The sequence below is a fragment of the Palaemon carinicauda genome, chromosome 38, assembly GCF_036898095.1.
Source record: "Palaemon carinicauda isolate YSFRI2023 chromosome 38, ASM3689809v2, whole genome shotgun sequence".
NCBI lineage: Eukaryota > Metazoa > Arthropoda > Malacostraca > Decapoda > Palaemonidae > Palaemon > Palaemon carinicauda.
This window is the reverse complement of record NC_090762.1, coordinates 26,720,149-26,736,445: the sequence shown is the minus strand read 5'-3', so window position 1 is coordinate 26,736,445 and position 16,297 is coordinate 26,720,149. Positions and strand designations below refer to the sequence as shown.

The 16,297-nt window shown below is 33.9% G+C and overlaps 1 protein-coding gene across 1 annotated transcript in view; it reads left to right on the top strand.

The window, feature by feature from the left end:
* LOC137630120 (carbohydrate sulfotransferase 14-like) overlaps positions 1-15,892 on the top strand; it is a 16,271-nt gene extending 379 nt beyond the window's left edge. The window contains exons 1-8 of the mRNA XM_068361586.1: positions 1-32; positions 5,720-5,865; positions 6,655-6,756; positions 7,532-7,635; positions 12,074-12,202; positions 13,158-13,358; positions 13,882-14,085; positions 15,640-15,892. The exon at positions 1-32 is cut by the window's left edge and continues 379 nt beyond it. Of these exons, the coding sequence (XP_068217687.1) occupies positions 1-32; positions 5,720-5,865; positions 6,655-6,756; positions 7,532-7,635; positions 12,074-12,202; positions 13,158-13,358; positions 13,882-14,085; positions 15,640-15,862 (1,141 nt within the window). The 3' untranslated portion in view covers positions 15,863-15,892. The remainder of the gene's footprint in view (positions 33-5,719; positions 5,866-6,654; positions 6,757-7,531; positions 7,636-12,073; positions 12,203-13,157; positions 13,359-13,881; positions 14,086-15,639) is intronic.
* Positions 15,893-16,297: the final 405 nt, after the last annotated feature.

Genomic DNA, 16,297 nt, shown 5'->3' with positions numbered 1-16,297 from the left:
AAATAGCTCGACTAGTCCAACGCACCAAACAGGTAATATCATTTTAATGCAATTTTTTTTTTCAACCATTTCATCCTTAATCAAAGTTTCAAAATAAATAGAAAGTGACACTTTTTGTGATAACCATAAGTAAATGAATCACTTTAATAGAAATACAAAAAACCGAATTTAATCAACTTATTGTCTTAACCAATTAAAGACTTAAAAGCCACTCATGAATGGCAGAGGCAAGGGACAGTGACATTGCCGTATCATGCAGGATATTGCCCTAGAGACTAACCATATAAGATCAAAGCCCAAGACCCCTCTCCACCCAAGCTAGGACCACAGAGGGCCAGGCAATGGCTGCTGATGACTCAACAGATAGACCTATAGACTTCCCCAAACCCACCAACCTTAGCTCACAAGGATGGTGAGGTTGCAGACACTAATGACACTAACGAGACTGAGCGGGACTCAAACCCCCGTCTGTTATACACCAGGCATAGACGTTACCAATCAGGCCACGACAAGGAACATAAGGCAGAGGTCAACCGAAAGGGGTTTGTGAAAACAGTGGAAAATATATATATAAAACATATTAAGCCACTCCATTAATATTATTAATATTGCATGGCAAGATAAACCTAGACTTTGACGGAAACCTCAAGTTGTCTTCGAAGAAATTTTAACTTCGTCTAAATAAATTTAAGCTTTAACCATAGAAATCCAACGCCCCCCACCCCCAATATGATACATATATATATATATATATATATATATATATATATATATATATATATATATATATATATATACATATATATATATATATAAATATATATATATATATATGTATATATATATCTATATATATATATATATATATATATATATATATATATATATATATATATATATATATATATATATATATATATATCACTCTTGGATAAACTCAAATCAGCAAGACTAAATCGCATCAAATACGCAAAAATCAGTTTTTATACAAACGTCTATACTCAATTTTTTTTTTTTTAATGAGGCGCCTTTGCATTGACTCGGAACGGCGATCTTTTAGCTATGGAGAGTTTCCTGCTATCTGATTGGTTAGAATTATCTTGCCCAACCAATCAGCGATCAGGAAACTTTTCCGAGCTAAAAGGGCACCCCTGCGAGTCGGTGCAAATCTGCCTCACTAAAAAGAATTGACTATAGTGTTGTATTAATGCCTGCGATTGTTAGAATGCTTCTACAATGTTAAAAATTTGTATTGAAAAAAGTCAAATGCCTTTCTTACTGTTTTAAAAACGTATATATTGACGTAAAGGAGAGATATCACGGTCACAAACCCATAAAAGATCATACCAAAGTATGGTAGGAATTACGGTCGCCTATATTTTAATAAAATACGGTTGAGAACAGTATAGTTTTATGGAGAATTTCCGATTAAAAATACGTTTTTGTTCAAAGTGTAATCTGTGTGTTCATTAGTGCAAATTCCTCTAAATAGAGTGTCACCTCTGGAAAAAAATTCTGTTATCTTGAAGTACTTATCTCAAAACCTTGAACATTTTTTTTTTTTTTTTTTTAATATTTGCGTAAAGTTACAGTTGCGCAAACATACACACACGACCAGCAGCCTAACTAGGTTTTACCGCTAAGGTTTGCGTGTACAAAGATTAAAGGCAGATCATAACAACTTTACCAGAAAACGATTTCTACCAGACCAAGACCGGTGAAATAAATAACATTTCCACTTCGACTATTACTTGTGACGTGAATTTCCATCCATTTCTCAATGTATTACAAATCAATCACATTTTCAACACTCGATAATTATACATCAATTTTCTGATAGCATTAAAAAACTACAGCAATGTTAACACTTCCGCTGCTTATTTTCATCTCAATTTGTTGAACAGGAACTTACGGTCTATCAAATTTCTTATTATTGATCTATATATTAATCTTTGGCACCGTCGTTCAATTAATTCAATATGTATGTTGCATAAGATTTTTCATAATTCTGACCACCCTTTACATTCAGATCTTCCTGGACAGTTCCATCCTGTTCGTAATACTAGGCATGCAGTTAATTCTGATAGTCAGGCCTTCACCATCACGAGGCTCAATACTACACAGTATTCCAGAAGTTTCATTCCAGCTGTGACCAAGTTGTGGAATGATCTTCCTAATCAGGTAGTTGAATCAGTAGAACTTCAAAAGTTCAAACTCGCGGCAAATGTTTTTATGTTGAACAGGCTTACATATGTCCTTTTATAGTTTATATATCAAATATATGTTTTAATGTTGTTAATGTTTTTAAAATATTTTATTTTAATTTTACATTAGGAATAGTGAAATGTAAGAATTAATGATTTGAAATTGTCTGGCATGCTGACATCGAAGGTCATTGACGCCGATATCATTTCTCAAAAACAAAGACTAAAAGACTATTCAATTAAAACCAGAAAAGTAAATATGTCATAAAAGTTAAATAGCATTAAGAAGACCTGCTTCTGATATAAATCTAAAAATGCCACTAGCATTGTACGACACATCATGTCCAAGGATCTTGGCAAGGATGAACTTGCCATCCTCACCAAAAGCCTCAAATAGATATCGATTTCTTTCTGCGACATAAGTGGGGCATTCAGTAAACAAATGCCTCACTGTCAAGGGTATCAAGCAGTCGTCGTAATATGGTTGGAGTGGGCCAGCCAGCAGAAACTCATGTGTCATCCGAGTGTGACCAATGTAAGATTTTGAAAGCAAAGGACAAACTGACTGAAGGTGGATTACCTACAAAACTATTATCTAAATTATACAGAAACCCAGTTACAATTATTATTATTATTATTATTATTATTATTATTATTATTATTATTACTTGCTAAACCACAACCCTAGTTGGAAAAGCAGTATGCTTTAAGTCCAGGGACTCCGACAGGAAAATTAGCCCAGTGAGAAGAGGAAACGAGGAAAAATAAAATATTTTAAGAACATTAACAACATTAAAATAAATATTTCGCATAGAAACTATAAAAACTTTAAACAAAAGAAGAGGAAGAGAAATTAGATAGAATAGTGTGCCAGAGTGTACCCTCAAGCAAGAAAACTCTAACCTAAGACAGTGGAAGGCTGCAGTACATTTGTGCCGTCTAAATGACAATGTTCGTAATTCATATTATTAGACCTCTTCCATAAGTTCATTTGATCTGACCTCTTCACTGAAATGCGATTCTAAATTTGATATAATTTGACCTTGCTGTTACTAACACCTGTTCTGATGTGTGATTCGCCTACACTGTTAAAAAAAATAATTTTAATCGGAAATTCTCCATAAAATTATACTGTTCTCAGCCGTATTTCAGTAAAATACAGGCGACCGTAATTTCTACCCTACTTTGTTAATATCTTTCACGGGTTGGTGACCGTAATATCTCTCCTTAACGTCAATGTATCCGTTTTTAAAATCATAATTATTATTATTCTTATTATTATTATTATTATTATTATTATTATTAGCCAAGCTACAACCCAAGTTGGAAAAGCAAGATGCTATAAGCCCAAGGGCTCCAACAGGGAAAAAAAGCCCAGTGAGGAAAGGAAATAAGGAAATAAATAAATTATGAGAATAAATGAACAATATATCATTCTAAAACAACAACAGCGTCAAAACAATATGTCCTATATAAACTATTAACAACGTCAAAAACAGATATGTCATATATAAACAATAAAAAGACTCATGTCCGCCTGGTCAACAAAATAGCATTTGCTCCAACTTTGAACTTTTGAAATTCCGCGATTTTTTTTTTTTTTTCTAAGGCAAATTCTTAACAGCTCTAACGACAAAGATAACAAGAAGACAAAGAGCGGCACACTATGCTCAAACAACGTAGCCGACTAAGGTCTTTATCAGTGTCGGAAAAATGTGTTTGAAGTATTCGGGAAAAAGCTCAACCAGTGAATAGTGTACTCAGTCACCTACAACTAGTCTGTTACATTTATCAATTGTATAAGACGTAGATTATGCAAAATCTACTCATAAAGTTTACTAAACAATATTATTATTATTATTATTATTATTATTATTATTATTATTATTATTATTATTATTACTTGCTAAGCTACAACCCTAATGGGAAAAGCGGGATACTATAAACCCAGGGGCTCCAACAGGGAAAATAGCTCAGTGAGAAAAGGAAACAAAGAGAAATAAAATATTTGAAGAAGAGCGACAAGATTAAAATAAATATCTCCTATATAACTATAAACCTTTAACAAACCAAGAGGAAGAGAAATGAGATAAAATAGTATGCCCATGTGTACCCTCATATAATTGTTTTATTTTTTTTTCTAATTTTCTATTGCTACTGTTTTTTTTTAACACCAGAAAAATCTTTTCATAACCCAAGGGGTTAACTACTGCACTGTAATTGTTTAGTGGCTACTTTCTTCTTGGTAAGAGTAGAAGAGACTCTTTAGCGATGGAAAGCAGCTCTTCTAGGAGAAGGACTGGCCACCAACAAGACAAACTACTCCCCTGGAGACAAACAGTCTTCAGAGACGATATCTATGTGCCAGGAGGAGTGTGAGGACAAATGACTAAATCAAACCTTTGTTCTCTAGTCTTGGGTAGTGTCATAGCCTCTGTACCATGGTCTTCCACTATCTTGGGTTAGAATTCTCTTGCTTGAGGGTACACTAGGGCACACTATTCTATCTAATTTCTCTTCCTCATGTTTTGTTAAGGTTTTTATAATTTATATAAGAGATATTTATTTTAATATTCTTAAAATATTTATTTTATCCTTGTTTCCTTTCCTCATTGGGCTATTTTCCCTGTTGGAGCCCCTGGGCTCATAGCATTCTGCTTTTCCAACTAGGGTTGCAGCTTAGCAATTAATAATAATAATAATAATAATAATAATAATAATAATTCGGCAATCTTTTGATCTCCCCTTACAGACAATATGGATAAGGTTTCAACTGAATTAAAAAGTTGTGAAGAGTGCAATCTGATAAGCCTCTCATCCCACGTATCTAACACTCTCATTGTCTTCCTGCACGCATATGTGAATTATAAACTTATCTCGCCAACCTCTCAAAAAAAAAAAAAAAAAAAAAACTTGATCATCTCTATGAATTTCCTAATTTTTCATTCAGTAAGAGTTAAGTCCAAAGTTTTCACTATTATCTAAATCTTCTTTAATTTCATTATTGCATATCCCAAAAGCATCCCAAATAAGCCACTATCATTATTTCAATATTTTCAATATTACTGTTTTTACCATTTCCCTATATAGTTGAAAAATATTTGTTTCATTATCTAAGTTTAAAGGTTTAAAAGACCGCTCATGAGTGGAAGAGGCAAGAGACAGTGACCATAAACTATATGATCAGCGCCCAAGCCCGCTCTCCACCCAAGCTAGGACCACGGAGGGCCTGGCAATGGCTGCTAATCACTCAGCAGATAGACCTACAGGCTCCCCGCAACCTTAGCTCACAAGGATGGTAAGGTTGCAGACAGTAAAGGAACTAACGAGTATGAGCGGAACTAGAACCCCCATCTGGCGAACACCAGGCAGAGACGTTATCAATCAAGTCGCCACAACTAAATTTCCCTTTAAACCAAAAACCTAATGAAAAATATTTTCGAATTGTCACACTCAAAAGGATTCTGTTAGCAAGGAAATATATCATTAACAATTCTCCTACCTACTACCGACAGCTGAGCCACCACCGATCGCAATGTGCAAGACCTGGAAGAGACCGACATCATCATTACCGAGACTCCAAACATCCCTTCTTCCTAATTTAATAGTGATTATATTCATCCTCTACAGCTACATAACGACAGATATCACTCAGAAAACAGTAAGTAGAAAACAATCAGGTTATACAAATATTTCAAACTAGAAAGAGAAAGAAAAAGTCTTAAGTTTTCTCTGACCTAAATGGGAGAATCAATTGCATAGTTTGTTATTATTTGCAATTACAATAATACGCGATAAGATTGGAACCCATTTCTCGTGTATTTAATTGGCCACCTGTATATATATATATATATATATATATATATATATATATATATATATATACATATATATATATATATATATATATATATATATATATATATATACATATTTTGTGATATAAAAGAAAATGATTTACCTAATCATTATTAATATATGTGGTTAAATAAGTTGTAGAAGTTTAAAATCTAAAAATAGGCAGAGATTGAAACCCATTTTTTGCGTATTTAAGGGGTCACCTGTACATGTATATATTTTGTTATATGAAGAAAATTATCTACCCAATTAATAAAGATATTTGTGGTAAAATATGCTATAGATTTTTCAAATCTAAAAATACACACAGAGGGTGGAACTAATTTCATGCGTATTTAAGGGGTAACCTGTACACGTATATATTTTGTGATATGAAGAAAATTATCTACCAAATTAATAAAGATATTTGTGGTCAAATAGCCGTAGAAGTTTCAAAAATCTAAAAATCTAAAAATAATTTCTCGCGTATTTAAGGGGTCGCCTGTATATATACATGCTTTGTGATATTAAGAAAATGTATTAACCCACTTAACATTAATATATGTGGTACAATAAGTCACAGAAGTTTCATCTCTAAAAATACATGTTTCAGATCGTTGTACGAACCCAGCCATTGTTCCCCCTCCAAAATACAAAGGAATATAAAGAGCCTAGTCCAGCCACTGTGACCGGTTTAAACATGTCACTAATCGAGGTAAGCAAAGAATTAGTTACTAAAAGAATTTTTTTTTAGATTCGAGAAAAATCTCTTAACACGTTTACAACATCAGAACTGGAAACAGCTGTAAATTCCTAAGCCCAGTACCTCTTTTTTCATCAGAAGGTTAAATTAGATTTCAATAAATTCTAAATGTAATCATGATTAGAATATGCAGTGTGTATGTATATATATATATATATATATATATATATATATATATATATATATATATATATATACATACATATATATATATATATACATATATATATATACATATGGATAAATATCAACACAACATCGTGTTCAAATAGAAATAAATTTCTACCCCATACTTGGGATCGAACGCTATATATATATATATATATATATATATATATATATATATATATATATATATATATATATATATATATATATATGTGTGTGTGTGCATATATATATATATATATATATATATATATATATATATATATATATATATATATATAAAATACCAAAGGCAGCTATTTCTGGTCCACTGCCGGAAAAATACCTCACGTATATCCCTATCCGATTGTTCACAGCAAATCAACCTAATTTGGGTGGCCCTGACTATTACAGCTTTGCTGATCATGGCGATGCGCAAACCCTTCCACTACGTTTTGCATTGGCAAAGTAAATATAAATGAGTTCTATCATTCAATTATCATCCTTAGAATTATCATCATTTAGGTTAAGAGGGTGCTAAAATAATAACCTTGTTACTATGCATCTTTCTTTTCCGCAGCACAGATTCTCTGAACGTCGCAATTTCCTGCTACGCCAGTGCAAGGATAGATCGAAGTGGAAGGAACATGTACTTAAAGATTCGCCTTTTGAAATCGTTAAAAGGTAAGTCTTGTCAATGCTAAGTCCCTTTGCCTTTGAAGTATTATCAATATAACTCTAATAATAATAATAATAATAATAATAATAATAATAATAATAATAATAATAATAATAATAATAATAATAATAACTAGAGAAGCACTCAATAGAGCACAGACTTCCACCCCAACAGCTTATTTCTCGATCTTTTGCTCAACCTTGACCTATGACCTTAACATGTATTAATTGGCGTGGATTTTCATACACTCACATATGAACCAAATTTGAAATCTCTGTGACAACGATGTCCAAACACATGGCTCGTTACATGACATGTTCAATGAATTAAACATGCTTGGTAGATTTATTAAAAGGGAAGATATTAAAATGTCCAATAAGTTAGACATGCTTGGTAGATTTATTAAAAGTGAAGATATTAAAATGTCCAATGAGCTAGACATGCTTGGTAGATTTATTAAAAGGAAGATATCAAAATGTCCAATGAATTAGACATGCTTGGTAGATTTATTAAAAGGAAGATATCAAAATGTCCAATGAATTAGACATGCTTGGTAGATTTATTAAAAGGAAGATATCAAAATGTCCAATGAATTAGACATGCTTGGTAGATTTATTAAAAGGGAAGATATAAACATGTCCAATGAATTAGACATGCTTGGTAGATTTATTAAAAGGGAAGATATTAAAATGCCCAATGAGTTAGACATGCTTGGTAGATTTATTAAAAGGAAGATATCAAAATGTTCAATGCATTAGACATGCTTGGTAGATTTATCAAAAGGGAAGATATTAACATGTCCAATGAGTTAGACATGCTTGGTAGATTTATTAAAAGGGAAGAGATTAAAATGTCCAATGAGTTAGACATGCTCTGTAGATTTATCAAAAGGAAAAAAATTAACCTGTCCAGTGAGTTGGGTCTCCCACGAGGACGTTTTCTGACTCCTCGGAGATTTTACTCGTGGCCGTATTCCAGAAAATAGAATTACAGAACAACTTTTTCTGACATCTCACAGAAGGTATAGCCCCACGCCTAAAGATGGCTTAACAACAATGTCTTCTGACACCTCAGAGATGGTACTCGTAGCCATGTGTCAGAAAATACAATCACAAAGCAACAATTTCTGATACCTCACAGAAGGTATTCATAGCCCCACGACTTAAGATAGCTTATAAATGCAATGTTTTCTGACACCAGAAAGAAGGTACTCGTAGCCCTATGTCTAAAAATACAATCACAAAGCAACTTTTTCTGACAATCCTCAATAGGTATTCATAGCCCCACGACTAAAGATAGCTTATAAATGCAATGTTTTCTGACACCAGAAAGATGGTACTCGTAGCCCTATGTCTAAAAATACAATCACAAAGCAACTTTTTCTGACAATTCCCAAAAGGTATTCATAGCCCCACGACTAAAGATAGCTTATAAATGCAATGTTTTCTGACACCAGAAAGATGGTACTCGTAGCCCTATGTCTAAAAATACAATCACAAAGCAACTTTTTTCTGACAATTCCCAAAAGGTATTCATAGCCCCACGACTTAAGATATCTTATAAATGCAATGTTTTCTGACACCAGAAAGATGGTACTCGTAGCCTTATGTCTAAAAATACAATCACAAAGCAACTTTTTCTGACAATTCCCAAAAGGTATTCATAGCCCCAAGACTAAAGATAGCTTATAAATGCAATGTTTTCTGACACCAGAAAGATGGTACTCGTAGCCCTATGTCTAAAAATACAATCACAAAGCAACTTTTTCTGACAATTCCCAAAAGGTATTCATAGCCCCACGACTAAAGATAGCTTATAAATGCAATGTTTTCTGACACCAGAAAGATGGTACTCGTAGCCCTATGTCTAAAAATACAATCACAAAGCAACTTTTTCTGACAATTCCCAAAAGGTATTCATAGCCCCAAGACTAAAGATAGCTTATAAATGCAATGTTTTCTGACACCAGAAAGATGGTACTCGTAGCCCTATGTCTAAAAATACAATCACAAAGCAACTTTTTCTGACAATTCCCAAAAGGTATTCATAGCCCCAAGACTAAAGATAGCTTATAAATGCAATGTTTTCTGACACCAGAAAGATGGTACTCGTAGCCCTATGTCTAAAAATACAATCACAAAGCAACTTTTTTCTGACAATTCCCAAAAGGTATTCATAGCCCCAAGACTAAAGATAGCTTATAAATGCAATGTTTTCTGACACCAGAAAGATGGTACTCGTAGCCCAATGTCTAAAAATACAATCACAAAGCAACTTTTTCTGACAATTCCCAAAAGGTATTCATAGCCCCAAGACTAAAGATAGCTTATAAATGCAATGTTTTCTGACACCAGAAAGATGGTACTCGTAGCCCTATGTCTAAAAATACAATCACAAAGCAACTTTTTCTGACAATTCCCAAAAGGTATTCATAGCCCCAAGACTAAAGATAGCTTATAAATGCAATGTTTTCTGACACCAGAAAGATGGTACTCGTAGCCCTATGTCTAAAAATACAATCACAAAGCAACTTTTTCTGACAATTCCCAAAAGGTATTCATAGCCCCAAGACTAAAGATAGCTTATAAATGCAATGTTTTCTGACACCAGAAAGATGGTACTCGTAGCCCAATGTCTAAAAATACAATCACAAAGCAACTTTTTCTGACAATTCCCAAAAGGTATTCATAGCCCCAAGACTAAAGATAGCTTATAAATGCAATGTTTTCTGACACCAGAAAGATGGTACTCGTAGCCCTATGTCTAAAAATACAATCACAAAGCAACTTTTTTCTGACAATTCCCAAAAGGTATTCATAGCCCCAAGACTAAAGATAGCTTATAAATGCAATGTTTTCTGACACCAGAAAGATGGTACTCGTAGCCCTATGTCTAAAAATACAATCACAAAGCAACTTTTTCTGACAATTCCCAAAAGGTATTCATAGCCCCAAGACTAAAGATAGCTTATAAATGCAATGTTTTCTGACACCAGAAAGATGGTACTCGTAGCCCAATGTCTAAAAATACAATCACAAAGCAACTTTTTCTGACAATCCCCAAAAAGTATTCATAGCCCCAAGACTAAAGATAGCTTATAAATGCAATGTTTTCTGACACCTCAGAGATGGTACTTGTAGCCCTATGTCTAAAAATAGAATCACAAAGCAACATTTTCTGATACCTCACAGATGGTTTTCTTATCCCCATGCCTACAGACAGCCTATAAATGCAATGTTTTTTGACACCTCAGAAATGATACTCGTAGCCCTATGCCAGAAAATACAATCACAAAGTAACTTTTCTGAAAACTCATAGAAGGTATTCATAGCCCCACGACTAAAGATAGCTTATAAATGCAATGTTTCTGACACCTCAGAGATGATACTTGTAGCCCTATGTCTAAATATACAATCTCAAAGCAACATTTTCTGATACCTCACAAATGGTTTTCTTAGCCCCACGACTAAAGACAGCCCATAAATGCAACGTTTTCTGACACCTCAGAGATGGTACTTGTAGCTCTATGCCTAAAATAGAATCACAAAACAACATTTCTGATACCTCACAGATGGCATTCGTAGCTTTGCGTCTAGCATCTTGTGGACAGCCGAAATTATGTATAATGCATCCACTAATTGTTACAAAGCCTGATGTCAAAATTCTATCCAAAAAACAAATTGATGTCTCTCTGTATTTCTTAACAATCCTTTAATCTGTCGTTATCTACTGTACACTGAGTTGCCACCATAAAATTCGCTACTGTTATTATCATTAACATTATAAATATCATCACCTGATATCCATGTTTCACAGGGCAAAAAGATTCCTAATAACAGAATGTGTATATGAGAAAGAATATAAAGAAAACAACAACTGAAATTGAGAAATAAAAATAAATAATTAATCACTAAACATCAGCAAATCAACATCGGGCGATAAAGATAAAGAGAATAAAGAATAGTACTCACCACAAACTACTAGCCATCTTCATGTTTCTACACACTTCCGCAAAGAAGCACTGTAATATGAATTGAAAAGTATTACATATCACTCAATACAATACATACAAAAGTTAATAATTCATCAATAAAAAAAATATTAATATCAAGGATAGTAGGATACAATATAACAATTTTTTTCTTTTATGAAAATTCTACATCTTCAACTTTGACAAAAATGGACCTTTTAAGTATATAGACTAGGTTTTAGCTCTTGGACTATCTATTTTTCCTGATTATTAAGCATTGTCTACTTTCGAAGATGAAGAATATTCAGATTGCACATCAGCACATAAATATCTAGAGTTTTCTAAGGTTGCTCCTTTCACATTGAGATGTCATATGTTTTTAACATCAGGAACCAGTTTAGTTCACAGATTGATTTGTAAAATTACCTGATTCGTCAAATAATGATTTTTTTTTTTTTAAATTTCCCAAACAGGTGTAACGTACTGCAAGCATATAAAGTCCTCTACTGCCACGTATTGAAGTCTGGTGTCACTTCTATAAGTAACTTGTTGGCTCATCTGTATAACCATGAGGAGATCTTAAAAAGTGGCCAGATGTACAAGTAAGTTTTCTTTCTCATAATCATACAAGTTTCATTTATTGTATAACCAAGAAAATGATAGACTATCACTGTACTATTTGAGACTACCCAGCAGGCTACTTTTCCGGGCCTAGAGGGCCTTCTAATAAGCTCACAAGCCTACAGGTTACAAAAAACTGGCAGAGCTACAAGATCCTACTTAAGACTATAACAGGCCTACCAGGTATACAGTAATGAGAAGAGCTACTGTACTCCCACAAACTTCTAATCTGATATAGCAATAAAGGAACAGATTGCTATTAAACAGAAAAATTTGATCACTGGAGAATCATCTACAGTAATTGTCCTGTATCCAAGGATTTCTCCAATGACATTGACGAAATAGTTCATTGGTCTCCACATGATCAGGTTCCACCTGCTTCTCCCAAAATCCTATGTTAACATAAGGACATCAATCTAAAAATATACGATGTAGTCCAGTGTAAGTGGTTAAGTTAGGTTAGGCTAAGTTAGGTTAGGTCAAGTTAAGATAGGTTAGGTCAGGTTAGGTTAAGTTAGGTTAGATCTGTTAGGTTAGTTAGATTCCCTGTACACTGGTGTCAGGGAATGGGAATTTCCGATTCTTTTTTATTCCATATATAAATTTTATATTCAAATGTCATATACTTGAATAATAAAGAATTTCTAACAAATCTAAAAAATAATAAATAAAACGAACCTCTTCTTTACAGTCTCCTTGTATCAGAAAATTAAACCAGAATAAAATAGGAAATAAACTAACACACACACACACACACACACACACACACACACATATATATATATATATATATATATATATATATATATATATATATATATATATATATATATATATATATATAATATATATAATGGCTCTTGAAATCAATCCACGTTTGCTTTCAAAAATACAAAATATAAAATAACGCTGGAAAATCTACCCCTTCCATGTCAGGATACTCACTGTCCTACAACCGACTCGGCAGCGATTGAAAGAAGCTATGAATTCCAAACGTTTCCTACGATTCTTCGTTGCCAGAGATCCACTCTCAAGACTCCTATCAGGATACCTCAACCGGATCAAAAACACAGACAATAGGTCCTACCAGCGCAGGCACTGGGGTCCTTTAATTCTGGGTTACACCAGAGGCCTTCGGTGAGTGCTGGGTATAACTCAGATGGAAGCAAGTGGATGCCCTTTTAGCTCGGAAAAGTTTCCTGATCGCTGATTGGTTGGACAAGCTAATTCTAACCAATCATGTAGCAGAAAACTTCTCCGAGCTAAAAGGGCACCACTGCGAGTCAGTGCAAATGCGACTCATTAAAAAAAATGAGTATAGTAAATATTTCTCCTTGTTAGTTGATTGAGGCCTTTATATTCCTTTCAAGTTTTCTTGGAACTGTTATGCTGTTCTCAATAAGTTAAGTTTAGGACAATCACTATGATAATAGAACGGACCTTGTTACCTTGTTATTTTTGTTAGAGCTTATCTTCATAAGCATGACTTTAAGAGGGTATTGCAAATGGTTGACACACCTGAATTGTGAATATTGGTTATAAAGGATCTTGCAATAAACCATAGAAGATTAGGCCAAGCGGCAATTGGATTTAGTTTGGGCTAAGGGACAAAAAATTGAGAAACCCAGTTAATGATATTGATGATAACTTAACTTTCCAGACAGAGAGACGTGGCGTATCCAAACAAGACTTTGTATATCATCCCAACATTCGAGGAATTCGCCAGATATTTGGCCTCTCAAAACCCACGCAACTTCGACCCTCACTGGTTACCAATTGGATTTCAGTGTGGGGTCTGTAAATACAACTATACACATATCGCCCATTTAGAAACTTTTTCGGAAGATATAAAATACATTATAAGGTGAGTGAAAGCTTGGATTATGTATGAATAAAGTCAATTCGATGGGATACCCATTTTCATCCAGTTAAGTTAGGTTATTTGGAAACTGTCTTTTCTATTGTCGTTTTACCATTCCTGTACCAGATACAAATAATAACAGCTTTTTTTTGGCCACTTTCACTCTTACCTAGTCTTAGGATTAAGAAATACATAGCCTTTGACCCATGTAGACTGACAGATTTAGTCTTTCATTAATGGACAAACTATACGTTCCCTAGCTGAGTATCTGTCGGTTCTTCCAGACACACTAACCTATTTTCCACCAATTTCTGAATTTCCAGCACTTTCACTACTGTCTCATATTCTATTCTTGAACAAGTCACTACGCTATAATACATAAACCTTCCTACTGTCTCTGATCTTAGGCAACCATAGTACAGAGTTACAACTATTTTGGATCTTGAGTAACCATAGCACAGAGTTCCTACTATCTCTGATCTTAGGCAACCATAGTACAGCTACAACTATTTTGGATCTTAAGTAACCATAGCACAGAGTTCCTACTATCTCTGATCTTAGGCAACCATAGTACAGAGTTACAACTATTTTGGATCTTAGGTAACCATAGCACAGAGTTCCTACTATCTCTGATCTTAGGCAACCATAGTACAGAGTTAAAACTATTTTGCATCTTAGGTAACCATAGCACAGAGTTCCTACTGTCTCTGATCTTAGGTAACCATAATACAGAGTTCTTACTGTCTCTGATCTTAGGCAACCATAGTACAGAGTTACGACTGTTTTGGATCTTAAGTAACCATAGCACAGAGTTCCTACTGTCTCTGATCTTAGGTAACCATAATACAGAGTTCTTACTGTCTCTGATCTTAGGCAACCATAGTACAGAGTTAAAACTATTTTGCATCTTAGGTAACCATAGCACAGAGTTCATACTGTCTCTGATCTTAGGTAACCATAATACAGAGTTCTTACTGTCTCTGATCTTAGGCAACCATAGTACAGAGTTACGACTGTTTTGGATCTTAGGTAACCATAGTACAGAGTTCCTGTCTCTGAACTTAGGTAACTATAGTACAGGTTCCTGTCTCTGAACTTAGGTAACTATAGTACAGAGTTCCTACTTTCTTTGATTTTAGGCAACTATAGTACAAAGTTCGTATTGTCTCTGATCTTAGGCAACCATAGTACAGAGTTCCTACTTTCTCTGATCTTAGGCAACCATAGTACAGAGTTCCTACTGTCTCTGATCTTCGGCAACCATAGTACAGAGTTCCTACTTCCTCTGATCTTAGGCAACCATAGCACAGAGTTGCAACTGTCTCTGATCTTAGGCAAATTCTTGCAACCACCTGGTGATCTATATACCAATAAGAATTTTATCCTCTCTCTTTCCAATCATGCCACTGGAATGAAAGAAATTGCTTGCCATTGCTTTAGCCCTTAGAACTTATTCATCTGTCATTTGGGAGGCCTTTTCACTCTAGATTATTTATACAATATAAATTAACCCATTGTAGAAATACATCATTGCAAAACTACTATCTTTTCTTCCAGGGTGACGGGCATAGACAAGGGTGTAGACATGGCCAAAATTAACCTCAGGCAGAATGTGGGCAAAGAGAACACAAGCAAAGTTTTAAAAAAATATTATGCGACACTAGATACTAAAACTCTGCAAAAAATTGTCGATATTTACAAAGACGATTTCAAGCTTTTCGGTTACGATCCTAGTCAAATGTTGAAGGAAATCTCTCCAAATGTGACCATTAAATTTTGAAAATTTCTACAAAAGAAATTTGTTTCAATATTTTACATCATATTTGTTCACCTATTAAATTCCTAAGTTATAATAAGAGATGGTAACATGTAAAATGTATGACTACATTTATAAACTGTTTGAGAATGATCTTGAAAAAAAAGAAAAAAAAAATCAGTAAGAAGGTAGGTACCATCCTCTTCCACAACTTCTATGAATCAAGTTTCTTTTGCATTCAAAATATACGAAAAGTTACCTTTCGGAGAACCAAGCACATAATACGAGCCAAGATGAAAGTAGGGTAAACTGATTAAGCACAATATGCACTTGAATCCCTTACCTTAATAAACCAAGGTCCAACTACAAACGCTACTATGATTATACACCAACTTGAAATCATATCTTACAAAATGAAAAACAATGTTCTGCTACCTAAAACTATTTCCCTCTACTATG